Here is a 14,281-nt window from a genome sequence, read left to right as displayed (position 1 = left end):
TCATGATAAAAAAAATGCAATGGAAATGCTTCTAAACGCGCAGGCAAAATCCACCAGTGCGATAACTCGGGTTGCCAAGTTGTTCTTCAGCTGATGAACGTACTCTTTCGAAGGACACCTCGAACCCCGCACTGGTCAAGGTAAAAACATTAATAATAAAGTGCCTGTGCTTCTGTTTTATGTATTTCTGACAATTTATATGCACTTTAAACTATGAAGATAGTCTTAATTTAATTCCTGTGATGAGATTTTTTTAATATTCATACGCAGAAAAGATAGAATTCAAAGCAAAAGGCATCAGGTTACCAGATATTACCATCGAAAAAGCTGGTGCAAGTAGAGGAAAAAGTTATAAGCGAAAATTTACTAGACATTTACTCAATAAATGAAGGGATTTGTGGATGTAACAAAGAAATGCTGTTTGTTTGTTGTTCTCGTTGCTTACTTTTTGGTGGCGGCAAAGCTGAAACACGAAAATTCTAAAGGCCGCATTCATAATTGTACGGAATTCGCGTTATTAAGGTCAACTAATATTAAGATTCAACTAGATTCGGCTTATGGGTAAACATTCAGAAATATAATGTGTCAAAGAATATATTTTATCAATATATGAGAGCGAAACTTGCGAGAATCCCGGGATCTTGCGTGGATTTATAATATAATTAGTTACAAGTCTAGATGAGCACCTAAAAAATTCTTCGATATTTAAGTGCACTTCCAAAAAAAATTAGATTTCAGAAAGTTTTTCATGAACAAATAATAGAAGAAATTAAAAATTCTACGTTTTTGGTTAAGGTAAGTTTTTTGCAAGAATTGCAGAACACAAGCCGCAACTGGGTCAGGTCATAAAATTTTGTCAAAAATGTCTTCATAGTTGAGAATCCACTGGCAAATGATTTGGCAAATCTCCGGGTTTTAAATTGTGTACTGATAAGGATGTAGTCCCTCCATTTGTATTATTCTATCAAGCTAAAAATTCATTATCTTGCAACGCTCTGGTAGATTTCCATGTTCGTTAGAAAATACTCTCCGAAGTGGTTGTCGTCTTTGTGGAAACCGTCTTACGTACTCCGGAACAGCGGCACGCGTCTTACTATTGCAATAACCGTAAATAAAATGAATATCCCCTAGTTCTCTTCAGAGTCAATGCGAACAAAAAAATAGGATAAATGTCAAATTGACAACAAAATAACATCAATTCTGTTTCAACTTTTCAAAGAAATTCTAAAAAAACAACCCATAAAAAGTTATTGCAGTGTTTGTTACCTGTACCCCTCAAAAGTTTCGTCCCTGTCCAAAGTTCAACATTTATAAGAATCAGATTCTGCACGCCAAAATGAGTAAAACGCAAAAATTTCTCTAAACCTGTTTAGGAAATATTCATGAAAAACCATTTGCCGGTTCATTTCTTTTCGGAGACTGTGGCTCCATTAAGAAAAGTTTCTCGACATGGGTTCATATAAAAAAAAAAACTGGAAATTATTTTGGACGTAGAATATGCTGTTGTAAAGTTGTCACTACTTGTCAATAAAAGCGGCATTATCGGGCTATTAAAAATATTTGATTTGTTGATAGATAGTCACAAACCTGTGACGAAATGTTAGCAAAACGTGTAACTTTTCCGTGAATCGTCAGACACAGTGACGCTGTGCAACGAGAACCAACACTCAGGATCAATCAAACGTGGAAATTTAAACTTAAAGTTCGGAGAGAAGAACACACAAACAATCGATCCAAATCTATTTTAAAAATTAAAACGTAACGCAAAACTGGCGAACTTCGATGGCATCGAAAGAAAGTGGCAGAAGAGTTTATTGGGACGGAAGTTATATGACTTGGACTGCAGTATATCACGTTTTAAGAATATCGCGCGCGCCGGCAGGCGTGGTAATCTAGAAATTGAAAAACACGCGTGTTTCGAACCTTTAGAACGTTAAATTGAGAAAAATAATATACTAACATACGAGTTGGGCGCTTGGCCAGCGACTGGCACTTCTTCAAACGGGTCAAGGGTCATTCAAAAACCGTTTAGAATAACTAATTAATTATATTAACAACTCGAGCGAACCCATAAAAAGAAAAATATCAACCTAGCTGAATGTCTGCAGATGTTCTACTTTTCTATTTGAAGATGTTACTCGGAACCAAATTATTATAATGAGTGTTTTTTTGCGATATATAGAACTTTAAGTTGGCATTACTGTTCAAGATGGTGACCGATTTAACAGTTATCAAGTGATTTATTCTCAGTTTGGTTTGGCAATTCATGATGAATAGACTCACGCCTGAACAAGGCTTGCAAATAGTGCAATTTTATTTCGAAAATAATGGAAGGTCCTCTGAAGAAGCTCGCCACTCGTGCTAGCGAAACGTTAGGAAGTAATTCCAATCGACGACGGCCTTTAAACCCGAATCAAGATAATAGCTTATAGGACTGTATATTCAACTTTGCGAACCATGTCAACAAAAACAAAAAGATGTTAGAAAAGGCATTGTTGTGAAACTTATTATTTCTTCTGAATTTAATTATCGTTGTCAAAGTAGACTTGATCGACTTTCAGTCACATCCATATGATGATTATAAATTCATATTGGTTTACCAGGACCATTTAACTAAATTCCTTGTGTTAAGAATCGAAACGGGTGGAAGAGGTTTCTTATGTTTTGTTAGATATTTTTACCTTAATTGGCGCGCCCGCTAATAATGGGCGGGAAATCACCAACGAAATTATTTATAATTTGAAGCAGGCCATTGTGCACGGAAAATCGAGACAATCTCAGAACCAAGGGAGTGTTGAGAGAGCGAACCAAGATATCGAAAATATGTTGACTACATGGATGCAAGATAACAGTACCGGACATTAGAATGAAGAATTAAGATTCGTACAGCTGATGAAAAATAGAGCCTATCATTCTGGAATTAAACGAACACCTTACGAGGCTCTCTTCGTATGCAAAGTAAAAGTAGGTATAGCCTTACCAAAGGAAGCAAAATCTTGAAGGCGAAGATGATTTGGAGCGAGTTATCAACAAAAATACGCAACTCAACCAGAACTCAGAACTCAACCTCTAAAATGTCGCTGGACCAGCCTTTTGCCTAACAAACGAACCATCAAGTGCAGAGCATGGAACTAGCGAACCACTCGATATTCGAGATATGAGTCACGAGCCATCAGAGACTACTCGTGTATGTGGTGTATGTTTTGAAGAAACTACTGGAACTCAAAGTTGCAAAGCATGTAAACAAACTATTCATTCAATGTACCAGAAGATTCAAAAAGTGATGAGGAGCGTGCGTCTGAGATGTTATGTCCTTTATGTTCAAAAACCCTACTGGCAACAGAAAATCGTTAATCTGCGAAAGAAAACCTAAAACAACAAGCAGAAAAAGTGTTAAAGCATAGTAAAAAATTCCTTCAGTATCTGTCGGTACAACGAGTCCCAGTGCCCAAAGTTGATAGGGGACGAGGTAATGCTCGCAATGTTCTAGCAATAGTAATAAGCAAAACAGACGATGAACTGTACCAGCTCGGTACTAAAAAAGGAGTGGTTAAATCGCTCTATGCCAGATCACAGTTTACGGTGTATCAGAAAAGATTCTTAGAAATTAAAGATATTCCTGATAAAGAAATTACATTACGGTCCATTGCAACATGCAGTCTGTCGGAACCGGTCAAGGATTTGTTAGATGCAGTTGCAGAACTGTGGATCAATGAGATGCCTGTGCGTTAAGAAAAAGACACTTTGTTCAAGGAAATGCCATTCAAGTTTACCTTGCAAAAATAAATAGAAAAAGCGACCTCGATAGGTTTTGAAACATATTTAAACGTTGTTGTTGTTGTAGAAAACAATATTCTCAACAATTTTGCCTTACAAAAGTTTTTGTAATTTTACTATTTCACAGCCCAGAGCCCATATTATTTAAAAAAAAAACCGCAAACGTGCATTTTTATAGTTTTCTGCTAATAAATCGAAAACTAACGACTTTCAGGAAAAATACCTACAGACCATTTTTGAAACTGATAAAATTTCCTATCCTCGAAACTGTTAGTGATGCACGTTCCATACGCGTCCCAAAAATAGGGTTTTTTTTTTCAAAAATTGCACCTCCTATGAGACCGTCTAAGTTTATTGGACTGTAATTAGGGTCAAGAACAATAAATATTTTTATAATATAATATTCGAAAATTTTTTATTATGCTCCTGTTTCGTTCGTTAAAATAAAGATTAACAACCATTTCAATAGGTTTTAAAACATATTTTAACGATGTTTCTCATGTTCCTGTTTCCTTTGTCAGGTTAAACATTTCTGTAATAAAGTAAAGAATAATAAATACTTTTATTTTATTCTTCATTTAACACTTGTCCTAATATTCCTTGGGCATTCTATAAAATCCCTAGTTATTCCATGAAATGTCTAGGCAAAGTGTAAAAAAATATTTAAATCAAAAAAGATTACATATTTTATAAATTACCTAGGTTTTATACAAAATGCCTTGATTTTATACTTTGCCGGTAACATATATAATGACATTGCTCTAAACTCCTATTAACCTTTCAGCGTGTTTTTGTTTCTTTTTCTATTCCCCAAAATCTCAGAAAATATTGAGACGATCGACTCGAATGGGTTGGGACTGGCCCTGACACCCATAGTCCATAGTCAGTTAATGAAAAGTTAGAGCGCGATAATGAAAGAAGTTATATAATTTATTAGTATAGTGAAAAGTTGTATATACATAGCTGAGAATTGGTGACTTTAATTGTTATTTTGAAGGCAATGAATTTTCAGTTAGATTAAATTTTACACGAAATAACTTGTTCATTTTTACGATTTTAGTTGATTTAAAAACGTAACGATATCATCAGATATACTTTATATAAAAGCGTAATCCCTGTTTTATTTTTCAACACGAATGGTTTTAACTCAAATGACTCTAGGATTCCAAAAGCATATCAAGTGTTTACCATAATAAACAAAAATTCTAATCATTGAATCTCAGAAGAACTCTCCCTTGAATTTAATTTTTTTTTAAATACTAATCTGTATTTTCTTCTGCATTTTTAATCTTTCCCACTTGACAATTAATAATAATAAATATTTTCCTTCCTGTGAGCGTATTTTGTAACGGATTTTGAAAATTTTGGTGTCAAAATATTGCAAAAAAAGTACCGGTTTTAAAAAGTTTTTTCCCCCTAGGGTCCTATTTGAAAAAACTAAGTTATCCTAAAAAATTAATAATTCATTATATTATGCTATTTGCCATTAGACAAGCAAAGAAAAGTTTCATTTACAATTTTTCCCATGATCAGGTGACCCGGTAAATCGTATTTATGATGATCATAGTCTCCTAGACACAATTTTCAATAATTATATAAAAATTTAAGAAAACAAAAAAAAATCTATACCGAAAAGTCCAGCACTCACAATTTTGGTTTTTCAGTTTTGCTCGTGTGATAAAACTCGTGTTTAATTATCAAAACAATATTCGGCTTGTGTTACAAATACCATCAAATGTCAAATCGAAATCTTGCTACAGTTTATCCCTTTTGAATTTGAAAAAATTCCGGGAATAACGTATACTTCAATTATCCTTCAAATGAGAACAGTTCCCACCGTTTAGAATAGTTTTACGCAAAGTATTCTGTTTCAAAAAAATTCACGATTTGACTTGAGTTTTGGATTTACGTTATAAATATATTCGCAACTGAATAAGTATAAACTGTGCTTGCAAATATGAAAAGGTTCTAATTATCAAAGTCGCGATCTATTTTTCAATGCAGCAAATGCTTATGTGACCTTTTCCTACTTATAACTTGAAATACCATTTTGAAGTAAATTGCAAATAGGAAAAAGTGAAGGCGAGTATTAATAAATTCACGGACAAGAACATTATCAATATTTAATCGTTTCGAATTTATTATTTATGAGCCTACCTGTTGGATCCACTGCAACAAAATCTTAACGACAGCCGGATCGGGCAGTGGCGGAGACGAGGTACTCTGAAGCAAACCAACTAAACTGTTAGCTGCGTCTCGTATGCCACTTGGAGAGTTTGGGAAACCATATTCGGGAGAATGAGCAGTGAGGGAACCCGAACCTGAAAATAAGTTTATTGATGAAAGCTACTACTAATATACAAATGCCGCATATCGTTAACATCTTCGAAACTCAAATCCTCTAAAACTTAATTTACTTGAAACATACTTTTTTCAAAACATGTGGATTCCTCCTGCGTCGGTTTTTGCTGAGTCGAATTTGCTAACGTTTCGCCAATCATCCTGTTGGCTTCATCAGAGCTTGACTGAAACTAGCTCGCATTTTACTCGGTACCTGCTTATATATGGTCCAATAAATGGGATGCTGTAAACTCCTGGCATCTCAAATGGAATTTTTTCTTTGACGGATCGAAGATGATGAGAGTGGTAAATCTGGGTTTTCAATGTAAGTAAGGACCACAGCGGCAAGTGTTCGGCCTGTCACCAATATGGGAATCAGTCATCCGAGACGGTGTTTATGCCCCTTATGTAGCTCGGCCCCCCTCAAACAATATATAAGCAGGTACGAAGTAAAATGAGAGCCAGTTTCAGTCAAGCGCTGATGAAATCAACACGATGATTGGCGAAACGTTAGCAAGTTCGACTAAGCAAAAGCCGACGCAGGAGGAATCCAGAAATTTTGTAAAAAGTATTACAGTAGCCTGTGGACGTTTCTTTGAAAAATTACTTGAAACGTGGTTATTTGGAGTAACATATTTTCTACGAACAGAAAGGCTAAGAACCAAAAATAACCTCTTTAAAGTCGAAGACCCCAAGAATTTGGCTCCTTAAACAATGAGTTACGGTTATAAACTTAAACACAATTCAAGGTTTGAGTAAACCAATGGGTCCAATACACCGTCTATTTTCATTTTCATAAACTTTTGACCCTGTGAGCAAAAACGCAAGTTTTGAAGAAATATATTAGGGTGAGTAAGTTAAGGCAACTATTCTTCAAATCCATTATAAATTTAGCAAATATCAAATATTTTTAGTATAAAAAAAACAAAAAATCAATACAATACTGAGAAGAAATGACAAAAAATGAAATTGTGAAAATTATTTCATTTTTTTTTTAATTTCATAATTTAATATCTATTTATGTTTTCAATCATTCCGCGGGGGCATTTTTAGACATAAGGAAGTAGTTCGGTGATTTGGGTGCATGAACTGTCCCCGGAACTTTCCAAAATTGCCAGAACATTGAATAGAGTGAACGATGATATTAAAGGCGAATGGCAGAATATACCCTATACCAGGGTCAAATGAAATATTATTCCATAGTTTTGCTACATATGAGACTGGGTTTTAGTGAAAAATTCATAATCACACCTTTAAGTAACAGATTAGTAGAATTACACAATCGTTAAATTGTCATAATTTCCATAAATGTTACAAACATTATATTTCATAAATAATTCTTGTCAATTTTGAAATTATATTTCAGCTCGACCTCGCTTATCCCCTTTGAAATGAAAAAGAAAAGGCATAATCTGTAACAGGGATATCGATTCATCACATGTAACACTTGCCTTCTGTGTAGTTGTGCACTTTTAGCTTTTCGAATCGAGTAGCCCTTCAAGATTGAGCAAGTGGCCTTTCATGGCCTTCAATGGGGTATTCTTGATATTGATTTTAAAGCGCAGATATGTACGCATGTAAATGCGTATGTATTTCCCCAAGAAACCAACCAAAAAATGTTCGATTCTTCGGGTATGAAAGTCTTAAAATGTCCACTGTTTATCGCAGTTGAACCTTTGTTCAAATTCACTCTCTAATCAGGAGGAGAAACCACTACATTTTTAAAATAAATATTCACTAAGTTATATTTTTATTTTCATATTTACTAAAGTTTAAAATAATCAAGATCCGCCAGATATTTACAAAGTCATTTCAATAATACGGTGGATAAACGTCAAAATAGACTTCCACCACATTGTCATGAAAATAATTTGAGGTTTTCTAGAAACGAAAACGATGCCTACGTTGTTATTCATAAAATCTGCAAAATTAATTCTGCAATCTTTGATTGAGAAATTTATTTTGGATTCTACTTATACAGTTGGGTTTGTTAAGCATGTTACAAACACAATGCTAATATATTAATTGCTTTAGTTATTATATCCCTTTTTACAAAAATACGGGACAAAAAATAACAGAAGTTTAATAACCACTCAAAAACGAATGCCAGAACGATATAAATCCTCTTATTATTGAGGCTGACAGATTTAGGCTTTACCTTAAGCAAGTATAATAAAGAAATTTCTGCCCAGTTAGATACCGGCTGGGATACAAAAATTCATAAAAAATCCTTCAAAGCAATTTATGCAATGCCATAACTAAAAACCAAAGACTACCACAACCGATTCTTTCACAGTATTCGCGATTAAATAATTAATAATATTCTTTATAAATCCCAAAATTGCAAAATTTTCTTGATATTTTCCAGAGGAGACAATTGTTGGTCAAAGGCAAATTTTATATAACATAGTTTTACCTCATCAACCGAATTGTTGTAATGATTGATTCTGAATAAGAGAAGTTTCATTATTTGTTCGATCTCGCGTTGCTAACAAAACGTAGTTTTCTAAAAATAAAGGAGTTCTTATATTGAACCCGATATTGGCAATATATCACAAACAGAAACCCGAGCGTCTCTTACGAAAAGGCTGATTTTGCGCCCTATATCACATCTGTTAGAGCTTACAGAATATTATCGACTTACGTATGAGGGTAAATAAAGGCAATTTTTGTAAGGTTGAGTTGGAATTTATCGGTTAAAACTTACCGAATAAAAAAGTCCTTGTTGAACAACATTATTATGGGTTGGGTAGAATGGCTTTCGGATGTAATTAAAACCATAATTTTGTTTCCCATTTTCGTGCACTTCATCCTTCCAAACAATAACGTTTATGCATCTTCAGACATATTTGATTTTTAAAATTTAATGTTACTTTTTCCAAAAATGGCCGGTGTGCTTATGTTGGCCTTTTTTTATCATATCGAAATGTCTTGAAACCACTTATGATTTTAAAAAGTTTTTGAAACTACTGGACATAATAGTTAACCCCCATTCGGTACTATTTCCTAATACGGAAAAAAATATATTCATTATTATTTAACTAACATACGCCCATAAGATGTGTGTATTTTGATTAAATCAAATTACTTTATTACTTATTACTTTATTCACAGTGGTAAAACATTTTTTTTATGTTTTTATGAATATGTGAATAATTAAAGTTCTATTAATTTTATAAATGTTCATTATTAACTACCCCCTATAACATTAGACGAATTAAACAATTATAAATGGCGGGATTTAATATACATATTCATTGGCCAAACAATTTTAAAATTTGGCCAGAGATTGTAAAATAGTTCGGCATTTTTCGAACCCAAATTTTAAGAGTTTTATTTTTAAATTTCTTCGCTAACAAAGTGGGTGCATTACTTACTACTCACCATTAATGTTATTCTCACCCTGATGTAAAGGTGCGCCCGAGTGGCACATGTTCAACCACCACCACCGCGTCATAGAGAAGTGGCATACCTTATAGTAAATTTAAAATCGACATGGATACATTTTTAAAGGCTCCTTGCAGGATCGACTTTAGTTACAACTTAAAACACTGCCAATTGCTTTGTTCTCTTCCAATGTGGTTAAAAAAAATTCTGTGCGCAGTCGAGGTCAAATTAATTATTTTACAATCACCTCTCTCGTATGAACCAACAAAAATATCTTACGAATCTAAAATTTTCAATTATAAAAATACTTAGGTGATTAAATGGATAGAGCCAAGGATTTCAGTTTGAACGTAACTTAATAAAAAAATTGTAAAAAAATATTTTTTGGGTGCACCGATGGGGGTTATCTGTAAATGTAGAAAATCCACGTGACCCCCACCCCCCAACACCACCGCTATGTAATGAAAAAGACATCGATATAGGACCAGGATGTTGCCTGCTTAACAAGTGCCAATTGTCAACTTAAAATTTTTAAAAATCATATGATACCTTATTTTATAAGATATCTTCATTCTCTATTCGATTTTTCGATTCAACTTTTAAATCTTGTGAGGTATAGGAAGGATGGTTCAATTATCAAGCTTTTACAAATTAACTACACAACCTAAAACAGTAAATAGAAATGTGAAAACTAAAATTACATTTAAAACCTTTTAAATAAACGTTTGCTTCTTTGTATTCACGAATCTCTGCTTTTCTCTACTAATAACTTCACAAAATTTAAAAAAAACGCTGGACAATTTTTTCAAGGAAAAAAGATAATATTGGGGTAAAAAATATTTGAAGAGGTAAATTTCTAATGATTTTTTTTAATAAATCTGAAATTTAGATCAAACTTATGCTAACACATTGACATTTAAACCTCAAAAATGCTGTGAGAAAATTAACTAATTCGTTTTAAAACATAAGCCAAGCTATCTTTAAAAGACAACACCATGTGTCCTGTACAGAAAACAAATGAATCCCTATTCTTACAGAAGCTCCACCACAACAAATAATCCCGCAAACACACAAACCGATATCGACAATAAAGCGCTCGTAAACTACACACTTTCAACATGTAAACACTAAACTACCCCAAAGGAGTCGTTAAAGAAGCATCGCATGGGTGGAAGTAAAATATGAGAAGATGCTCGCGAAAAGCAACAGAGCGAACTCCGAAGCGGACCGGGAGTTTCCAAACGCAACTCCGCCGATCTACTTGTTGCCCGCCGCTGGCGTTTCGACCAGACAATATCGAATGCAACTCCAAGATTGTCGACCTGGAAGGGGGAGGAAAAGGGCGACTTGCGTGCGCGACAAAAACGGGAGTTTTCGAGTTTTTTTTTTTAATTAGATGTTAATATTATATTAAATGACACACCATCATGCAACAGATAATTCAAAAATGGGATGATTGTAGGCGCAGACACAATTTAATGATGTTAATAATGAGTGGTTTGCTCACCACTCCATGATATATATTAAGGTATTCATTTTAAATTTTTCGCTATCCGCAATTAAATCCGCATCTAAAAGGTATGCAAAAAAGATAATAACATATTTTTTTACAGAAATTATATTTTTTGAAAACACAATTAAAGTACAAGCGCAGTTTTCGATGAGTCATATAATTCTTAACTTGGACGCAAATGAAATTCGTTACAACGTTGTACTTAGTCTTTCATAGTTGTTGTGATAAACTTAAATGACACTTTGCAACAGATATGGAAGATATTTTTTAAAAATATAATAACACAAAAATGAAATCGAACTAAGGTAGATTTATTTGCCACAAATAATCCTTAAAAGAGCTGTATGTAGCTCGAAATCCGCAGGTTGCCCCTCAAACCCGTTGTATATAGGTTCCACCATGTTTTAACACAATAGGCATAACTATTTTTCGGTTAAAATTAACTAAACAAAAAAATCCTCGGGTAATCATGAATTGTTTGTTAATTTGTATCAAATAATAAGTAGGTTTACATTTCTTGCTACAATTATTGCCTAACTTAATATCAATCAACACAAACATCGTACTTAAGGCATCAGCAATGGTTTCTTATGCAGTTGCATATAAATATGTGGGTACCTAATAGCAAAATGCTAATAGGAAATCGGTATTATAGCAGAGGCAAATTCTAATCTTTGTAAGATTTCTATCAGTAACCGAAAAACTGAATTCAATCAGTTGAATCACTTAAACTATGGGATTTCATTTTTTGGGCACCCAAAGGATAAACAATAATGGTTTTCCGATATTATTTTTAAAGCAATAAAAGAAAAAAAGAATTTACACATTAGAAGCAGCCAAATTGAAATTACCTGAAATTATTCCATCCATTTGCATAAGTGCTTGCTCAAGTAATTTGCTGGCTTCGGTTTGTGGGGAAAGTCCAGGCACATTATCACTTAACTGATCAGATTTACCCATTTTATTAATAATATCCTCAATCATTTGATAAATAAATAAAAGGGTTATGTTTTTGTCTTACACCAAAGATAAAACCAGCGAAGAATGCGCGACGAATTAGTTCTAAAAGACACCAAGTTAATAGAATCTCGTTGTATCCTAGTTTAAGCTGAATTAATAAATGAACTACTATAAAAATAAATACTTTAAATGTTTTTGTTAACAATCTTGGAGATTGTCAGTCGCAGAATACATAAAAGTTAGATGATATTTCTTATATTCTTATATCTAAACCACAGAATAAAACTCTAGGCATAGACTACACACAGAAATTGAGAAAGTGCTGGGTTATGTACTAGTGGTAAATGATGTGGTTTTTCCTTTTTGTAATTTGAAGCGGTTGCACGGAGTGGGTTGAAAGCTATGTAAATAAATTTGCAGTTACCAGCACCGAGTCATTTATAAATATGCGAAATTTGATTTTCTTGTGTTATCTCCATTATGCAATTGGTGGTATTAAAACAAATTTACCAAGCACCATTCCTAGAATTATGGAAGAAAACGGTAAACCTCTGTCTGCAAAAACTCTAAATCTTGCCAAAACAGTTGGAACTGCAAGTTTGCCTGCCTCAAAAGATATTTTATTAGATAGACATATGGGAAGAGAACATGAGCTTGATACCCCTCCAATTAATCGAGTAAAAACTTCTGAAATAAACACAACTCAAAATAACAGCCTATCAGGAGTGAAGCAAGACAAAATGGAACTTAGTTCTAAGGTACAAAAGGATGATGCTAAGACAAGTGTTCCAAAGAAAGGAGTTACTATGCCTGATCAACCTGACTTCAGCAACTCAATTCACCAAAGTGCTGCTAATAAAACAAATGTTACGAATATACCGATTAAGCCTCATAAAAAGCCCTTAGTAACAGAGTCAGATGCTTCTATGGAAGTATCAAAAGAGGACAATATAAAAAACTCTCTCCAAGTAGAACAAATTGATCCAGTACTGCTACATCAAAAAAGTCAAGGATCGGAGTATATTGTGCCAATTGTAGCGGTCATTTTGTCAGTACCTTTAGTTGCCATTTTAATATCTGTACTGTATAAGCGTGGTATGGATTGGTGGTTGCACAGAAACTACAAAAGGATGGATTTTTTGATTGAAGGCATGTACCAAACCTAACATCTATAATATTTTTTATTCAATTATGAAGAAATAATATTGGTATGAACAAAAAACCATGGATACTACATTTATTTTAGAAACAGTACACACATATATGTAAATATTTCCACTCAATATTACATGTATATTTTGTATAATATGTATGTTAATGCCTTTTTGAATTTTACAATTATATTAATTTTCAGAATAAATTTATATATTTGATGTATGTAAATGTATTAATTTTTAAAAGCAATTGCTTAATACATATTTCTGAATTATGTACTGTAGGTGATACTAGGTCGTAGTACTTTTCCATTTGTAACCGAATAAGTTTTCCATTATTTGCAAAGTTAATAATTTTGTCTCTGATAGTTTGCCAAATTTTTTATAATTAGCTTGTGGTATTTACTTAATTAATGCCAATTAGTGCCTTAATCCAAATGCAATATTATATTTGTGATATACCTATAGTTTAAAGATAAGCGTAAAATTGTATATCTACCCAGATATCTTTATGTATTTTTATACTGTTGTAACTAAATAAAATATTCGTTTTATTACAGCATTATTTTCCAAACGGCATACTTAATTAAAGTTTATCGATTCAATCACAAACCTTCTTTCGCGAATCCGCGGGTAATAATACAGATCTCTTGAGGACTAATGTTTAAATAAAACAGGCTCAAGATGTAGCGTGTGCGTTCTTTGTAAAGGAATGCAATGCACAAGAAGACAGTCCTGGCTCAGATTTCAGTAGAAATAGAATAAAAAAAATTTAATGCTCTTTGAACATCGACACGTTTTCCGTGAATAATTCTAAAATTATATATATAACTTAATAAAAATTTAATGTAATTAAAATAGTATTGAAATAAAATTAGCTCTTTCAATTCTATAACAATAATATAATTACTTATGGGTAATATCAGGCCAAAATTCAAATAAAAAATTACTGGATAGGGGGGAGTTTAGTGTGCAATCCAAATTGCTCATTTTCAGTGATGAAAGTGAGTATATTTACTATCCCATATACAGAGTGTTTCGAAAGCCAGAAGGGACCCCAAAAAATCATATTGTTTGTATTATGTTTCTGATTTGTATAATATAATATAATAATTTTGCCCAAATCATTTGTTATAGGAAAACTTTTTTT

At 33.1% G+C, this 14,281-nt stretch overlaps 1 protein-coding gene across 1 annotated transcript; it reads left to right on the top strand.

Moving 5' to 3' along the window:
* Positions 1-12,299: 12,299 nt before the first annotated feature.
* Positions 12,300-13,673, top strand: LOC132704938 (uncharacterized). The gene has a single exon (XM_060675284.1). The coding sequence runs from the start codon at positions 12,424-12,426 to the stop codon at positions 13,141-13,143; it is 720 nt and encodes a 239-aa protein (XP_060531267.1). The 5' UTR covers positions 12,300-12,423; the 3' UTR covers positions 13,144-13,673.
* Positions 13,674-14,281: the final 608 nt, after the last annotated feature.

The sequence above is a fragment of the Cylas formicarius genome, unplaced genomic scaffold (assembly GCF_029955315.1).
Source record: "Cylas formicarius isolate icCylForm1 unplaced genomic scaffold, icCylForm1.1 PGA_scaffold_7__23_contigs__length_41026272, whole genome shotgun sequence".
Classification (NCBI taxonomy): domain Eukaryota; kingdom Metazoa; phylum Arthropoda; class Insecta; order Coleoptera; family Brentidae; genus Cylas; species Cylas formicarius.
Note: the sequence above shows the minus strand (reverse complement) of the source record. Positions and strands in the feature narration are given on the sequence as shown.

Coding starts and splice junctions, on each gene's coding strand:
- LOC132704938 (XM_060675284.1), top strand. CDS start 12,424: ATGCGAAATTTGATTTTCTTGTGTTATCTCCATTATGCAATTGGTGGT.